Raw genomic sequence first — 17,193 nt, forward strand, 5'->3', positions numbered from 1 at the left:
TTGTCGCCCTTGAATCAGCCGGGGACGTGCTCCTTTCACGGCAGGTCCCTACACCTCAATCTCTTCGAAAAGAGCCTCCTACGTACCTGATGATGGTGTTTAAGGAACCTAAGGGTTGCTTGTGATGGATTGTCGCACCGGATGCCAGCTCGCTGCTCCCAAGAATTCCGTAAATCACACAACGATCCATATTACTTTCTCTGGGAACGCTTTGGATAGCTCGCAGTGCTCGAACAGGGTGCTGTAGCATGCAACATCCTAGCTACCCATCCTGCTGCTACTTCTTTGACCTGATGCGGGACGATGGCAGATGCAGAAGATTCTTCTGAAGCATGTGTAAACGCTAGAGTAGCTCCCGCAATGACTTGGAGCACAAAGAGAACTGCAGCTTGGTGAGTGGAAGCAGCCCTAAAGAGATTTTCGTGTGCGTGCTGCACTGAACTTGTTCGCATCTCTGTTTGCTTCCACGATGCTCACTTGTACGCACAAGCAGTCGAGCTTTGATGGCGAACACCCGCGCATAAGAGTGGGAATTGGAACTGTTGCATCTCCTCAACACCACTATCTATCTATCGGTCGAGTAAGTTAATAGTGTTTTCTGGCGTGTGATGCACACGTGATCACGTTTTCGCCCCGAACAACCGACCACCGGAGTCGGAGATTATCACCGTCGTCGAACACAGCATCAGCAAGGAAACTCGCCTTCTGTGCCTTGAAAAGCCATGCCCTGGAGGATGTCCTGCCTCTCGACGAAAAAAACGTGACGTTGTTACTGGTTTTTGCCAAACCAATGGAAGGAAAGAATTTCTGTGGCATGTTTGCGGGTCGCCTGCGCGTGCCCGTCGATTCGATCAGGGTTGAGCCGTAGTCGTGTGCAAGCTCGTGTCAACTTTTTTGTGTGTCCCGGAGCGAATGAGTTTCCAGCGCTTGCTTCTCCCGCTACTCGTTCTGCAAACGAACTGGGTGAATCATATTGACAAGGAGGTTTGTGTTTCGAGGGGATTCCGCACCCAGTTTAGAAAAATGAACCGTTTTCTGGGGAGAGTCCGGAACGGGAGGACCCAGGCACCGCCCCGGCCGGTGGTGGATTGTGCACGAGAGTCGGTCACTGGTGTGTGGCTGCTTCGGAACGGTCGTAAAGGTCCTTCGACGGCACTCGACGGGACGGCTCTTTCTCCCGAGGTGGAGTTCGAGACGACGCAAAAACCGCCCTTCCATGCACACAAGAGAAGATTCTGTCCACTGTGTTTCCAGCAACCCGTGTTAAGGGGCAGCAGTGGAGTCTCCAGTTCGGTCGTGCCCGGACTAGCTAGTTGGCCTTCAAGGGACTTCTTCTTGTCAGCGGACGGCCGCAAAAGTTACCCTGTTCTTCAAATCCTTTTCGAGAGAGGGTTTTGAGGGGCTTAGAATGGAGTGTGTGGCCGCTCTTCGGGAAGGGAATCGACCTCGGTGAAAAGGAGGCGGAGGAAATAGTGACTCCTCGTTCTTTTTCCCTGGCTCGCGGCCTCTGACTTTTTGCGTGCACGCCAACTGGTTTTCACCTTTTCCTCCCGTTCCTCTCCACGTTGAGTCTGCATCACCGGGAAACTGTCTGTGTGCCTTCAAGCGCGCATGCCCGCGTCCAAATGAGAGGCAACTGCCTGGTTTCTTTCGACTACCCGTGTGTTTCTTCGTGCCACGCCTCTCAGTTGCTGACCCACCACACCCTAGCGAGTCCGTTGTTCTGAATCACCTCGTTTCTCCCTGCCGCCGCATTGCCCAGATACAAAGCGGAGAACCACACTTCTCGTTTCTTTCAGGGAGAAGATCTGAAGGGATCTGACGCTCAAGTGACTCAAACCTGCGTTTCCCGCAACCCTCTTTCGGCCGTGACAACCATGAAATCATCGACTGGGGGTCCAGGCCACGCCGCGGTCTTTGTTTTTTGCTGCGAAAAAGTTCGCAGACCTGAGAGTGCCCGCGAAGCCTCCTGCATCGCGTCTGCAAGAGCGCCAAACGCGACGCGGCCCTCGCCACTCGCCTTCTGCACTCTGCGAACGCTTCGCTGCCTGCAGTACGTGGTGGCAGCGGGCGCTGTGTTGCTGCTCGTGACAGGGTTCGACAGCGTGTCCGGCGCCATTTCTTTGCCTCCGCAGTCGACTTGGGTCTGTCGCATCTCCGAAACGAATCAGCGCTGCGCCGACGTCTACGCCAACACAGCGACGGGCGAGAAGCACGGCGTCTGCCGAGAGGGCGACTGTTGCTCGCGCACAGCTTTGTCGCCGAGCTTCGAGTTTGGCGACGTGTGCAAGCCGAAGGGAAGCTCGGACTGCAGGTCGTACAAAGATAACTACAGCTTCGGAAAATGCGATTTAGCGCATTTCTGCGGCAAGTGCTCGACGCGCTCGCTCTGCAAGCTGGACAGCTCGGAGAACGGCGGCGTGTACTGCCAGTGCCCGGCACCTAGCGAGGGCAACGGCCTGACCTGCAAAGGGGATCCTTGTGCAAGTGCTCCTTGCGCGAACGGGACCTGTTCGCCGCGTCCAGACGACCCGAACGACTACCAGTGCGACTGCTACCCCGGGTTCAGTGCAGTGAAGAACGCTAACGGCGTCGTCAAGTCTTGCGTGGACGTCTGCGCCACGAACGTCTGCGGTGAGGGCGCACTTGCGTGCTACAACGGAGAGGCCGGCCACATCTGTGCATGCAAAGAAGACTACGTCACCGTGACGGTGGACGGAAACGACACCTGCGTTATGCCTGACCTTTGCGCCGTCAACCCCTGCGGAGACTCGACTGCAGTCGAGTCCTGTGTTACGGTGTCCTCCAACGAATACCGGTGCACTTGCAAGGCTGGCCACGTGGTGAAGACGGACCGGAGACGTTCGTACTGCGCGAGAGAGTAAAAACAGCGCACTCCAGTGAATCGAACGCACAACGGCGCTAAAGGTGCACACAACTGCGCGGAAACATGCGGTTGTGTGTCTTCGCGACAGCCGAAATCCCTTCTTCTGATATTTGACTCCGAGCACACAGAGGGACGGGTTTCTGTGTTCCTCGTCCATGTAGACGACGGCAAGAGTAAAACCCGCTGCGGATCTCGGAGAAACTGATTCACGCAGGGACCGTTTTCCACCTTTGTGTGTGTGTGTGTGTAACTCGCGGTCTGGCACATGGGGAGAAGCGGTATCGAATGTATCCTCGCATTTTTATCTTCCGCTAAAAAGGTTTAATTTCTCTTTTTTTTATCTTCTTAAGGACACGAAACGCCTGATTTTTTAGACACATGTCCACACGCTGTCATGGCGGGCGGCTGTGTCGGTTCGGTTGTTTCACGGCATCCAGGAGACGGTCCAGTAATTGAAGCTCTGCAGTTTCTGTACGCCCACCACGAAAAATCAATAGGGCCTCAGTTTCCGGGAACAATCCCGCCTGTTACAATTTTCCTAGAACGTCGACAAGAGAGTGTTTCTGTATACCTGAAGGCGTTGCGCCAGAATTCCACGTGCTGAAGGCTGCCTTGCGCACATTCATAAAATGATCTTTCGAGCTTTTCACTGCACTTCCCTCTCTTTAGCCTAGTCTCAGTTCCAGCGTTTTCCTGAAACTGACTCATCATCATGGACGCTTCCTCAGAAGAGTCTTCCGCTGCCCCCCAGTCGACCGATGTTCCTTCGGCTGTGGCAACCAGTGGAGAGCGTTGAACCCTTTAAAATGTATATAGTGGTTGCTGCGCTTGCTCGAACGCGAGAACATAATGCCCAGAAAGGAGCGCAAGCATGAGCAACGGCGATCCTCGCCGCATGAGCTCGTCGATTCACGTGTGTCATGCACCTACATGATGGTCAGGAAAATGCAATAGAACCTCAGGATCTAAACCCGTAGGCTACCTCGGATGGTATACTTTTACCTGTTCCCCAGAAAAGCAACTGGATGCTACTTGTCTAACGAGATAGTGAGAACGGGAACCAGTGCACGAAACGCTTCTCTGTGGGGAGCTAAACGGGAAGAACTGCGGGGGCGATCCCATTCAGAATGCCTGTCTGACTAGACCGTTTACCTCGGCAGGCGGGCGACACAAGTCCGTTGCCTGGGAGAGAGTCACCTTTTGTCACGACGACTGTGTTGACTCAAGACAATCCGAAGTATGACGTAACTAGCACAACGACCTGGCACACAGTTGCTTTTTTCGTTGCCGCCATCCGGCTTCCCCTCAGCTCGAAAGCACTCCCAGCGACGCCGGCGATCTTTGCGAGTTGCCTGAACTTTTCTTCGAGAGAAGAAACAGGGTATCTCCCGCTTCACCTTACCAGTCACTCCCCCTGCCCTTTGAAACCGCGCACGATGGCACACACACTAGATCGTGTGTTTGCCTGACAGCCGAGAGAGCTTGCCCCCTTCAAAGAGCGCCAGATCTTCCACTCGAAAGTGCAATTTGTTGGTGCTTTCAAACTCGAAACCAGCGCAGGTTTAAAGAAGAAAGGCGACTGTGAGGTTCGCGCGCATTTCCAAGCTGGGCTAGCGGCCCCTGTTGTTTGAGGCGGGGACACTAAGTCTGTTCCGACTCCGCGGATGGAGAGCCCAGCTGCAGTGCACGGCCCCGAGCGGAGGCGTTGCCCTCATCGATGACTGCAGGCGTTTCGCGGCAATTCTCCCTTTTCCAGGTTTTTCACTGCCTTCTCCACACGGAACCCCATCGCCGCTTGCAAATCGAAGTTCTGAATAAAGGCTGCGGGAAAGTGTGGAGCAAAGTATCATGTGCAACGGCAGCGAGCGCAGAGGGACCGCGCCGGGGAGTTTTGAGTCCTCGAGTCTGTGCAACAGACGCCTTTTCGTCGGGCCCCGATTCGCTTTCGTCCCGATTGTTCAATCGAACACGAGCTCAACAAGGATCCCCCGATTCTTCTTCGTCGTGGGTAACCGCCAGGGGGAGTGACACACCTCTCGAGAGGCTTCACGTGTGTCCGATGTTAAGCGTGGCTGTCCGAGCTGTCGCCGACGAGGCTTTCTGGAAGCAGTTTTCCTCGGGTTCGGCGGTGTGCACACCTTCTTCTTGAGTCTCGTCGAAGCATTTCCCGCCAACTTCCCGGCCGTCGTCAAGTTTCTTCCCCATCACCCGTTTGGTCGCTCAGACGGCTTCTGCACCCTTTCCATATCTGTCTCATTTGTTGGACGAGAGCGACGCGCTGAGAGAGGTTTCGCTTTTCCTCAGTCTTCCCCTCCTAACTCCGTCTGCGTTTCGTGTCTAGCATCCATGCAGGGAACAAGAAACTCGGCACTACACTGCCGGGACGGGGTCCCGTCGGCGGGTGCCGCTGAAGAACACACACGCTGTCCGCCGCTGCGCTTTTCAAGCGGCGCGAGGGCGCACTTCAGGCCTACTCAAGTGTGCCTAGTCGCACCTCTGTTGGCTCTTCTCGGCGCGCTCTTCACTTCCGTGTCGGGCTTTCGGGATTTGCCGTCGCAGTCGGAGTGGCTCTGCCGAATTTCAGAGTCTGGCCAGCGCTGCGGCGACGTGTACGCCAACGAAGTGACGCAGCAGAAGGGCGGCATCTGCAGAGCGGGAGACTGCTGCGCGAGAACCGCGGTAGGGAGTTCCGGCATGTTTGGGGACATCTGCACCTCGGACGAGTACCAGTGCAGGCACCACAAAGATCAGTTCAGCTTCGGCAAGTGCGACCTGAAGAACCAGTGCCACCGCTGCTCGAAGAACTCCAGGTGCCACCAAGACAACTCGGAGAACGGCGGAGTGTGGTGTCAGTGCCCGCCTGGCGGCGAGGGCAGCGGAATCACCTGCAAGGTCGATCCCTGCAAGGGCAACCCGTGCAACAACGGGATTTGTTTGCCGAAGGAAGACGACGAGTCCGCATTCGAGTGCCAGTGTTACCCCGGATACACGCTGATGGAAGACTCCATGGGAAGGTACAGAGCTTGCGTGGACTATTGCGGCGCTGGAGTCTGCGGCGAAGGCGCCCTGCGGTGTCTAAACGGCGAGTCGCGACACATGTGCATCTGCAAGGAGGGGTACGTGAATCAAACCCTCAACGGGTTTGACACTTGTGTTCCCCTGGATTTGTGCTCCGTGCAGCCATGCGGAAAGCCGGAGGCGGTCGTCGCCTGCAAGACGACTTCCACGACCACGTACACCTGTGAGTGCCAGGTCGGATTCAAGGAAACAAAGCTCGACGGGCGGCCCTACTGCGCTGCCGACGTCAGCAACTGAAAAACTGAGCATCTGCGCGCCATGGTCTGACGAGTGGAGCACATCGAGGGAACCGAGTTAAATCACAGGGAACTGACGACCAAAGCTTCGTTGGTGACGACACTCGAGACTTTCCGCACTTCTGAAAAGGTGACTCTGCAGAGATCGGAAGCCGGGGGTCGACGGCGCCACGCAGAAAGTTCGCGCCGAATCGGGGCACCTCTCAGCCTGGTGGTGAACGGTCGAGTGTCGGACCCACGTTCGTGGAAGAACGGTCACTCAGGAACTATTAAGCGTCCAGCAGATCTAGAAGCGGCATCTCTGTTTCTTCAGGGTGGGGTCAACCACACTCTCCAGCCTGACAACCTAATGCTCTCGTACTATGAGCCGCATTCGCAGATTCCACGAAAGTGCCGCCTTTCAGCCTCACCAACGAATTCAAATTCCTACGTGCGTAATGCCAGAGGCAGAGCCTGCATCTCGTATTTACCGAACAAGGTACATTTCAAATCGGGGAACCCTGAACGGCAAACGCAGATTCCGAATCTACAGGACCTCACTTTGTGCGCAGTCGGCCACCAGGTGTGTAGCTAGCATGTCGTAGGCTCACAAGGTGAACTGCAGTGCAAAACCCACTTTTCCGGTTGATACTGACAAGCGAGCTCTGCCTTGGTTGCGCAGCAAAACTGCCAGCAGATGGAAGTCTTTTATGCCGCATGCAGAGCAGAACCGCTCCTCTTGTAATGTTGTCAATCGAGGTTTGCCACAACGGTGCTTGCTGGTGCTGGTGCCCGTCCAAGTTTTCGACGTGCATTCTGTATTATCATGTGAATTCGTTTGGAATGATGTGTAAACGGCGCTCACACCTCCCCTGAGTATATCAACTTTAAACCGTAGCAGCGCGGCAAATGCAACGCCTCGCATGCTCAGACTTCACGAGTCACATCCAAAATAAACAAGAAAGAGTGTCACACTGCGAGCTGGAGCGCTACTCGTCGCCCCGGTTACCCCAGTCACCGTCTCGAGAACAAGACTTCGTAGCGAACTGGGGATCTTTTCGACCAAGCCGAAAAAAAGTGGACACAGAAGGAAACTGTTCCCGAACGCACGTTTACCAAGTAACCACTGAGATGCACGAATGGACTCAGTTGATGCTTGTGCAGCTTGTGCCTACTTCAGGATTCAACCTAGGTAAAGCGTCGTTGTATCCCGCATCGACAGTTACATTCAGGAGGCTCCCGTTGTCTTCGAGGATTTCACAAAAACACAGGAGACCTGCGAATTCTCTTGCGCAGAAGAACCAAAAGCTTTCCTGCGTCGCGGAACAACTGACTGCAGAGGCCTCTTCAGCGTGCTCCTTGACATAAAAAACAGGCAGTTGGAAACCGTGGAAAGCAGCCACTTTGAGTGTCTCGCGAAACAGAAAAGACGAGAGAAAAGCGACCGGGCTTATCTTGTCTTCTAGTCTCTGCTGCTCTATCCTCCCTTCACGGATTTCTTCACGGACTTGATCAAGTGGACTTTATTGCCACCCACATCCACAAACATACGAAATTCCACATTTCCACTTTTTCTGCTTGGAGCAACCCGCGGCGCTCCGAGCGCAACTCTGACACACAGGTTCCTGCCTCCAACGCCGCCTGTTTAAACCTCGCAGCCGCTTTCCAAACATTCAAGAGAGAGAAGTGGACGCATGATAGGAAGACTCTTGTTCGAATCTTCCCACAGCAGCGGAAGATGAAAAAGACTACCCAGAAGTCGATCTAAAAAATACGCCAAGGGTTGCAACGTCCTCAGCGACCACTGAGCTGATACATGGAAATCTTCACATTCTGGGGTTTCCGATACACACAGTAGATCTTGACGTTCTGAGACTTCTAATGTTTCTGGAGCTGAATTGTTCCTCTTTTGTGTTCAAATGGCCGAGTTTCGCGGCTTCTCAGTCTAAGCGGAGGGTTACGGCAAATTGACACGGCGAACGTCGCCGTTAGGTCTTCGTCGAAGCAGCTAGACGTCGCGCGCGCCTCTTCCGAACTGCAGCGACTCTGAACTTCTTTGTTCCATACGAACGAGGTGTGCTGTTCTGTCTAATCTCTTCGAGAACTCACAGATGCATCGCGAACGCCGAAGCACGGTTGTCTCCGCGAGACGGACCTAGGAACGAACAACGGGAGAGCTTTCCTTCGAGGCTGCGACGAAGAGACAACCACGCCGAAAAGTCGCTTGCATGCACAAGCGCGGCTTCTAAACGCGACAGAACAGAAGCAGGGCACCGTTCCACAGAGACAATTGGAAGAAGAAAGTGTCATGGTCCTTGTAAGAAAAGACCAGTCAGAGCGATCTAGAACCAGCTTCCAAGTGCCTTCACACTACGGTGTATGTACACCCGAGGTCGGCAGCTTTTCGTTGAATCGTTTTCCTCGGCGCAACAACGATGGAGACAGAGGATTTCTGTACTGCGCCGTTTTGAAGCTCTCCCCGTTTTCTCCAAAGAGGTGAAGCCTCTCGCTCTGGAGTCTTTTTCTTCGCAGAAGCCCTCTGTGTGTCAGCGTCCGCAGGTCGACCGCGGCACTCAGTACTCACGAGCCAAGCGGACGCGCATGAGTTTGAGTTCGACTGCATGCTGGCGCTGACTTTCTCAGCTGAACTCTGCTGCACAACTAGCTGTGAAGAGTTTTTGCTAGCAGTGGTCCTTCTCTCGGGAGAGGCGCTGTAGATTTGCAGTGCCCAGGCAATTCCAGCAGGTGTGCTCACTGCGTCGACTCCGTTTAGCAGGACGCTGTTTCCATCGTCCGCGAGTGAAATTTCCTGTCCATCATGTCGTGGTGAAACGAATCGCATTCAAAGCAGCTGCCGACGACAGCCTGACATCCCCGCGGATGCGTACAGAGAGAGAGATCACGAGGAACGAGTTTCTTACAGCGGCTCTGCGGGTCTTGCATGCACGCGTCGACTTCCTGAAAAAGCGCAAGGCTTCTCGACCGCTCGGGAAGTCTCTCTTCTGCTGTCGCTCTCTTTTCACACTGCGACATCACTCCTTGCTGGGTGCTACGCTCCCGTTAAAATCTCTTTTCTCTGAGAGACTCGGCGCCTCCAGGCGAAATCGTCGCAGCCACCGAAGGCGTCAGACGCAGTCTCCTCACCAGACGGACGGTAAAGTGCTGCAGCTTTGGCTCTCGGAACTCGTGACGTCAATTTTTTCTCTACCTTTTCGCGACTCTGAGGAGACAACCGGAGACTAGCCGCCCGTCGCGCGCATCGTCGAGAAAGAACGCAGAAGGAAAGAGAAGAAACAACAGCAACAGCGGGGAGACGAAACGAAGAAGCGAAGAGATGAGATAAGGAAGCAGAGAGAAGAGATAAGGAAGCGGAGAGACGAGATAAAGAGGCAGAGAGATCTCGCGACGATTCTTCTCGCTGTTCTGTGCAAGAAGGAGGCAAAACGTCCTCTTTGCCATCTCCCCTCTTTCGTTCAGAGTAATGAAGGTGAGCATCTTTTTCCTTTTTGGGTCTCGCCTTTTCTGCGTTTTCTTCTCCGTCCCGGTATCTCCCATTTGACTTTCGTTGCCTTTTTCCACGAACAAGATGCGCATTTCTGTTGTTTCCTTCCGAGCAAGGACGCAAAAAGAATGTCTGCACTGGCACCTCTGAATCTTTGCGAGGCCAACGGTCGCGAGCACTCTCTGGTGTGTATGCACAGCGGAGCTTTTATGTCGCAAGTGTGTCTTCCGCGAGTCTCGTTTTCCTCCTAGAGCCATGGATTTCAGCAGTCACTCTCTGCGTCTTTGGTGCAAGGAAAGGAGACCTTTTTCTCATCTTTTCTAATTTTTGCAGCTGACGCATTTCCTCGTCAGCTGCTGGCACCGTGGTGTTCCGACGCCATCTGCACAGAGGCGATCAGCCTTCTCTCCTTTGCTCCTTCTTCTCTCAGATCGCCATCGAGGGATGTTGCCATGGCGAGCTCGACGCAATCTACAGCTCCTTGGCTCGCCTCGAGGAGATGCACAAAATGAAGGTGGACCTCCTGATTTGCTGCGGAGACTTCCAAGTAAACGTTTGGTTCTCAAACCACACAGTGGATCCCCTTCACTCCCGACCGGCCTTCTTCTGCCAGCACTGTGTGTGTATATATACATTCGTATTTGTGCATATCTGAGCACATGGACGCGTATGTCTATGTACCTTCATGTCTATATATGGGCAGTCGCAGCAAGAGAGCTGGGGTGGAGGTACACACCGCGCCGCCTGCGCATGGCGCCTGTCCCTTTGCAGTTGTGGAGAGGGTCGCTGTCTGGGAAAAGTGCCTCGGTGATGAAACAGCTTTTCCAACACCCTTTCAACAGCTTTTCAGGCGCTCAACAACGCAGAAAGGCTGTGGGGAGACGTTGTCCTCACGTTCGTCGAAAGGCCTGCGTTTCGTCTTCTTAATCTTACGTAGAAGTGGACGAGCAAAGCAGAGCAAGAGAGAATAGAGTCGAGACACTCCGCTGGTGACTGTGCATCGATCTCTGCACATTCTTTCCTGTCCACCACAGGCTACCGACAACAGAAGGACTCCTGCGTTCTTCCTGAAATTTGCATGCAACATCACAAGTATATATATATATATATACGCATATGCGTAGATGTCTATCAAACGTTTCTGTCTGCTGTCTTTCAACTCGATGCGAGAAGATTTCCCTCTGCGCAGCCGGCGTCCATGGGAGAGGATCAGCAGCGAATTAGTTGAAAACGACGGAGAAGAGGTTTCGGCGCCAGATTTGGGTTCGCGTTTCGCTCTCAGCTTGAACGTTTTCTGTCGCGTTTCTCTTCAGTGCGTTCGGGACTCGAACGATCTTCAGTTTCTCGCCTGCCCGCCGAAATACAGAGATCTCCGCGACTTCCCGGCGTACTTTCGAGGAGAAAAGGAGGCTCCTTGCCTCACCGTTTTCGTAGGAGGAAACCATGAAGCCCCGACTGTCCTCCGCGAGCTGTACGTACACCTCGAAATGTATCTTAAATTGAGGCTAGACGTTGTGTTTTTCCCGCTCTGTCCCCTCTGGCGACGCGGAAGGTTTCGTTCGGTTGCGGAATTTTCCGAAGTTTCGAAGCGCGTTTTCGACATCTGGGGTGTAGGAGGCGGAACGCCTCTTTCTTTGAGTAGGGTACCTTTTGACGGAGCGTTTAGGGAGAGGAAGGCCTTTTGGCGCGAAGCCTCAACGCTTTTGATCGAAGGAAAGTGTCTAGCTTCTTCGCGTTTCTTAACTCACGTAGTTCGTTCACGAGAGGCACACCCCGTGAGGTTCGCGATCCCCGAAGAGGCTGTTGCGTTGCGCTTTGTTCATGCAAATATCTGGATAAAGTGCTCTGCTTCTCGATTGCTGCCTGCGTTGAAATAGACGAGAAAGTGCGTAGCCTCCCCTGTAAAGTAGGAGCGGTCAAGACGCTCGCTTGAGAGACATCCAGGACGCTTCTTTTCCGATTCAGCCGTCCGCGATGAGTGTCTGTCCTCCGGTGTTTTTGAGGTCAGGTTGACATAAGTCGCTTTTACGGTTCAGTTTATCTTAAGACGTCTCTGTCGATTGTCGCGTTGTTTTTTCTTTTTTCCAGTGGGTTGTGTCTGGCATGCTTCTCCCTAACCTCCTTTCTCTCGTTGTTCCTTTTTTTCCACCTTTTCTTGGTTTTTCAGATATTATGGCGGGTGGGTGGCTCCGAAGATTTTCTATCTCGGTCACGCGGGCGTCGTCAACGTCGGCGGCGTTCGCATCGCGGGGCTCTCTGGAATTTTCAAGAGTCAGGACTACCGGAAAGGTAAGAACAGCGAACTAAACGTCTGCTGAAAAACGGAGAAAACCTTGCAAATCCGTTTCGAATTCTCTGAAGGAGCTTTTCGACGACGGGCGGTGCCCGCGGAACTCGAATTCTGGTGCAGTCGAATTTCCACATGGAAGACGCTCCTGAGAACGTGGTGCAAGAAGTCCTGCTTCGTCTGCGTTCTCGAGACGAAAAGCGCCTGGCGAAGCAGAGACTAAAAAGGCGTTTTTCGAGCTTGCGTGTGGCTGCCGGAGCGGCGTTTTCACGAGAACAATTCTGTGTCGTGGACATGCGGCTGAGACTTCATGTCCAGTTGCGATTCGCGGAGACACACCTTTTCCGAAACTGTGCTTCAGCAGAAGAAAGGGTCTCGACGGAATGCTCTCGCAAGAAGCCTGCCTTCACAAGAAAGCCGAGCACCCACACATGTCCAAGTGGAGTGGTTAATTTTTTCTCGTGGATTTCATCCTGTCCCCGGACAAGTTTGAGTCTTGGAGGTCTCCGAGTTCTACAGCAGAAGAAACACCCGATTTTTCCTTTTTAAGCTTTTTTTCAGGGTACTTCGAGAGGCCTCCGTACACTGAAGACACCATGCGTAGTGCCTACCACGTCCGAGAATTTGAAATTGCCAAACTGAGTGAGGTGAGCATGCCGGCAAATGACGCACATGCCAGAGCAAAGAAAAGAAACCAAACAAAACTAGGGAGTGAAGGGGAACCGAAAAACGATATGAAAGTGAGAGAGAAAAAGGGTCAACAATCAAAATAAATGCGAGAGAAGGAACAACGAGAAAACCGACGAGAGAAGAGAAAAATTTCGTTCACTTGCTATCTCCAAAGGAACATTCCTCCTCACCTAAGTGTTTCTTGATGCAATACACGGATGAGATTCTACTGTTTTTCGGTTAAGATTTCACTCTGGGGGTGACGGAGGAAGACGCACTGCTGCACGTGGAAGGCAGTCCAGTCTTTGCGTCTTCGGTGAAAGTTGAAAAGAAAGAAAAACTCGAAAACCTTAGTTCCCTCAACTCTCGAGCAGGTTTCTTGCGACAGAGGTCGACTCAGGAGACGACGAAGAAGATTGCGCGAGGCACAACGTTCAGATTGTTCAGGGAGGTGCATACCGACAAAGTTTGTAAACATACGAACAGCCATCACATAATCGATGCGAAGATATCACATAATTTGCAGAAACGACCACATAATTCTCAGAATAATATCACATACTTCGCAGAAAAAGATCATGTTATTCGTAGAATTATCGCATAAAGTGTGGAAAAAGCAGCACAGTTTATAGGAAGAACCACGTAATTTATAAACAAACATAACTTAGAGGAAACAACCACATCAAATTTATAGACAGGAGATCAGATCTACTAAAATTGTGAGGAATTTGGTTTTTCTTGAGTTCCTCGTGCTCGTTTCGGTCTTCGCATTAGGTTGAACAAACGGGGGATGCGAGAAGTGACAACAACTGAATCGTTTTACCTTCTGCTCACTTTTCTTCTACGCCAGTGTCCCCCTCTTCTCGGACTTTCGCTGCCTCGCTCCCTTTCTGTTTCGGCGGCTTTTCGACAGGAGAGTCAAAGTCGCACATCTCCGCCGTCTCCCCTTTTGCGCTGCGGTGTATGTACAGCTGACGGGGCGCGTAGACATCGTGGTGACTCATGACTGGCCGGAGGGGATTTACGACTTCGGAGACAAGACAGAACTTATACGGCAGAAGCCTTTTCTGGAAAAGGACATTCAAGCGCACGAACTGGGCAATCCGCACTCGATGGAATTGCTGAAAAAGCTAAAACCGTGAGCATGCAGCTTCGGCTTCTTCCTCTCACGATGTTATGTCAAACGCATACGTTTACCGTCATTGAGAGTCTTTGTTTCGTTTTTCGCTTATATCGAGGGTGAATCTGACGGGTGTCTCATGCTTTTGAAGTCCCCCAGTCTCCGGTGTGTGTGTGCTTTCAGCGAATCGAAAGACTAACTGAATTCCCTCTGTTTCTCATCCAAGAAACTTCCCCTCTGAACACCACGCCTGTCTCCCTTTTCAGCGAGAGCCATCGGAATCTGGGGTTTGTAGTCTTTGTCTCTTTCTTCAGTCTTCAGCGACTCGCATGCATCAAACACAAAAGTTTTTCCTCCCTGTTGCTTTGTTCCAGGGCCTTTTGGTTCGCGGCGCACCTGCACACCCGCTTCGCTGCGGTGTACGTACACCCGGGGCCAGAGGGAAAGGCGACGCGTTTCCTCGCTCTGGACAAAGTTCTGCCTCGACGCGAGTTTCTTCAGATTCTTGAAGTCGAGCCTCTTCTCCCTGCGGGCTACGTGCAACAGCTTTCTCCCGGTATCAGTCGGCGCTCTCCGACTCTGTGGTGAGAGGCAGACATACACCTCTTGGCGTCTCTCTAGTGAAATCGCAGGTGATGAAAGAGGCATGAAACACACAAAGCGTAGGCCATTTCACAGTTCTCGCACTCTCCGTCGAGTCGCCGTTTTTTGGAGGGCGACAGGGACTTCACTGTCCTAGGGAGACAGTGAGGTCGGGATGCTGGGGTGTGAGGCAAAAGCCAGTGAGTCGTTTTTTTCGAAAGTGCGAAACTTCGGATTTCGACAATTCGTCCGAGAACGAAACAGAAATGAGTCGAAATGCTCCTTTGCCTTTGCGCGTCGTGTCTTTGCTCGGGTCTCCAGCTCTCTCACTGTAGTGTCTGCGTCGTGTGTGGCGTAAAGTGCTTTCTAAAAAATGGGCCTTTCACGTTCGCCGCGCCAATGCGAAGCATCTGCTTGCTGCGGGGCTTCCTCGGCTTCTAGAAACAGATTGTCGCTGCTTCTTGTTGCTTTCTCTTGACAGTTACGACGAAGAGTGGCTGGCGATTTTGAGGGCGAATCAACAGGTCCTTCCTGTGAGCCGATTCCCCCAGAAGTCGTGTCTAGTCACGTAAGCGAAGGAGCGACGTTCCTCCCGAAAGTGTGAGAGGGGGGAGGGGCTTGCCGGGCATCATGTTCACTCGGCGGCGCAGAAAAGGCAGACTCTGCGTGAGCTGTAGGAATCGAAGGTGGAACGTCGTCGTTGCACGGCGCGAGTTTGCGGCAGAAACTCGACTGTTTGAACAGAGTGGGGAAGGTCGATACATGCACAGGGGCACTGACCTGGGAAGCGCGACTATAGATAGGTGCATGAATAGGATCCAGCCAGGTTTCTCTCTCTGTCTTTGTGCCAGTTTCTCTAACCTGCAAAGCAGCTTGGAAAGGGTCGCCGGGAAGTCACCTTCTCCCACGACTCTACCAGAGAATGGACGCAGATTCACACCTGGGCGCACTGAAGAAAGGCTGCGGATTTTTCGCGGCGACTGTGTCCGACGAAGAATCCTTTGAAGCCTTCTCTCGTCGAACTCCTCGTCAGGACAGGCGTCTCCTCTCGCTGACAGCTCCCTCTCAACACGGCATTTGTGCCTCTCCCCGTGCTTCTGAGGGAACGAGCGTGGCGTCCGGTTTAGACCTGAAAGGCTTTGATTTCGCGTATCCCACCAAGGTCACCTGTCTCGGGAGAGCTCTCTGCATTTCCTCCAGAAAGGCGCAGGGGGCAGCGGCAGTCCGTGAAGAAGCTTTTTCGAGTTGTTTTTTGTCTGTTGCAGAAAAGCCACAGCTGACGACCTCGCGACAGTGAAGAAAAACTTGGCAAGTTTGGGTCTGCGAAACTACAGGGAGACTTCGAGTCCCAAGCGACTTTCTCTGAACTCCGTGGGCGCTGCGGCTGCGGCGGAAGACGCGCGGAGAGAGAGCGACGGAGATCGGAGGTCTGCGCGAGAGGAAAAAGAAGGCTGTGAGGAAGCAGCTGCAGGCGTGTCTGCCGGTGCGTCGGTGCAGAGGACCGATGTCGCCGCGGAAACACCGCCACAGCCACAGGGGGGGCAAGAGGAGAGCACGGTCTTCGAGTGGATCAACTGGGCAGACCCCCGGGCGCCCTACACAGAGCTGAAGGAGCAGCGCCTGTTTCTGCTGAGAAACATTCTGGGATTCGACGAAGCAGACGATAAATTCGGCGAGGCGAGGCAACGAGGTAAGGTAGACGCGGTGTACGTTTTCGACACTGGAGGTCTGGAGGCGTTGCCGACCCACTTGGGTGTGTCCGGCGAGTTTCTGAAAAGAGGTGGAAACGAAGCAAGGTAGATATACAGGCGAAGCCGAAGGGTGGGAAAAGAGAGACAGACACACACCCTTTGGGATTTGGGGTGCACCGCGCAGGTTGAAACGGCGACTCCTACACCGTTTCGTCGTCGTGAACAGTGCGAAGAAGCCCCCTGCCTTTGTCTGTTTTTCTGGATCTGTAGAAGCCGCAGACGTCGACGTTCCTGTCGACTGGACTTCCGGACATGTCGACCCACAACGCACCACGGAAGAAGTCGACATTTGCCTCGACCTTTCAGACGAGGAAACGGCGTAAACGACGCAGTCCCGGCTGCGCAAAAAGACGAAAGAACGAGTTCGTGAAGGTCGAAGAAAAGAGAGAACGACATGAAGGTCGAAACAAAAAGAGAACGTGAAGATCGACGAAGAGAGGTTGACCGTGAAGGAAGTTGAGGCGAAAAGAGCGTCTCTGGCGTCTCCTGTGGAGGCAGACGCGTGGTCTGACGACTCGAGGAAACATTGCACCGCTCTTCTCTTCTCTGGCGGTCGGCCTTCTTGAGCACCCACATCTGATGTATATCTCGCGAAACGCAGTGAATCTCGATGTCTCCGTTTCTAGAAACGCTCGATTCCTCTGACAGGTGAAGAGACACTCGGACCATCTCTCCGAGTCTCAGACAGCCGATGTGCAAAGGTGCAACTCCGCATGAATAAATGCTGAATGGACTTCTCTGCCCTCATTTCTCAAACTGTCCTCGGTGGCGAATGAAAAGACGCTGGGTATCTCCGTCTCTGACGCTGTCCCTGTCACAAAAAACTCCCATCATCTCTGTCCTGTCAGACACACAGTCTTCATATATATATATATATATATATGTGCACATAGTATACTGCTTTGCTTTGGACGTATAGGTAGGTATACAATTCACGAAGCTTCCTGCTTCGAGACTACATTCTCGTTTCCTCGAGCTCGAGACCTCAGTCCCTGTGCAGGTGTCTTTCCCCAATGCCACCACTGCCTCTACCTTGCTTCGTCTACCCCCTCCTCCCTATAGCACTAACACTACATAAATATATATATATATATATATGTAT

At 53.1% G+C, this 17,193-nt stretch overlaps 3 protein-coding genes across 3 annotated transcripts; all 3 read left to right on the forward strand.

The window, feature by feature from the left end:
* The first annotated feature begins 879 nt into the window (after window positions 1-879).
* TGME49_238210 (EGF family domain-containing protein) lies at window positions 880-3,706 on the forward strand. The gene has a single exon (XM_002366472.2). The coding sequence runs from the start codon at window positions 1,878-1,880 to the stop codon at window positions 2,883-2,885; it is 1,008 nt and encodes a 335-aa protein (XP_002366513.1). The 5' UTR covers window positions 880-1,877; the 3' UTR covers window positions 2,886-3,706.
* Window positions 3,707-4,824: 1,118 nt separating this feature from the next.
* Window positions 4,825-7,345, forward strand: TGME49_238220 (EGF family domain-containing protein). Its single transcript, XM_002366473.2, has one exon. The coding sequence runs from the start codon at window positions 5,234-5,236 to the stop codon at window positions 6,200-6,202; it is 969 nt and encodes a 322-aa protein (XP_002366514.1). The 5' UTR covers window positions 4,825-5,233; the 3' UTR covers window positions 6,203-7,345.
* Window positions 7,346-8,685: 1,340 nt separating this feature from the next.
* On the forward strand, window positions 8,686-16,885 carry TGME49_238230 (Ser/Thr phosphatase family protein). The gene is made up of 10 exons (XM_002366474.2): window positions 8,686-9,667; window positions 10,113-10,229; window positions 10,996-11,153; window positions 11,850-11,971; window positions 12,531-12,616; window positions 13,610-13,776; window positions 14,133-14,342; window positions 14,822-14,908; window positions 15,606-16,030; window positions 16,302-16,885. The coding sequence occupies exons 1-10, from the start codon at window positions 9,662-9,664 to the stop codon at window positions 16,412-16,414; spliced, it is 1,491 nt and encodes a 496-aa protein (XP_002366515.1). The 5' UTR covers window positions 8,686-9,661; the 3' UTR covers window positions 16,415-16,885.
* The last annotated feature ends 308 nt before the right edge of the window (window positions 16,886-17,193 follow it).

This window comes from Toxoplasma gondii, chromosome VI (assembly GCF_000006565.2).
Source record: "Toxoplasma gondii ME49 chromosome VI, whole genome shotgun sequence".
In the NCBI taxonomy this organism is placed as follows: domain Eukaryota; phylum Apicomplexa; class Conoidasida; order Eucoccidiorida; family Sarcocystidae; genus Toxoplasma; species Toxoplasma gondii.

What these genes read in the sequence shown, in the direction of transcription:
- TGME49_238210 (XM_002366472.2), top strand. Translation starts at nt 1,878, where the DNA reads ATGAAATCATCGACTGGGGGTCCAGGCCACGCCGCGGTCTTTGTTTTT.
- TGME49_238220 (XM_002366473.2), top strand. Translation starts at nt 5,234, where the DNA reads ATGCAGGGAACAAGAAACTCGGCACTACACTGCCGGGACGGGGTCCCG.
- TGME49_238230 (XM_002366474.2), top strand. An exon ending in CCGACTGTCCTCCGCGAGCT is followed by an intron (nt 11,154 to 11,849) that starts GTACGTACACCT and finishes TTGGTTTTTCAG; the next exon opens with ATATTATGGCGGGTGGGTGG. An exon ending in GAGTCAGGACTACCGGAAAG is followed by an intron (nt 11,972 to 12,530) that starts GTAAGAACAGCG and finishes GCTTTTTTTCAG; the next exon opens with GGTACTTCGAGAGGCCTCCG.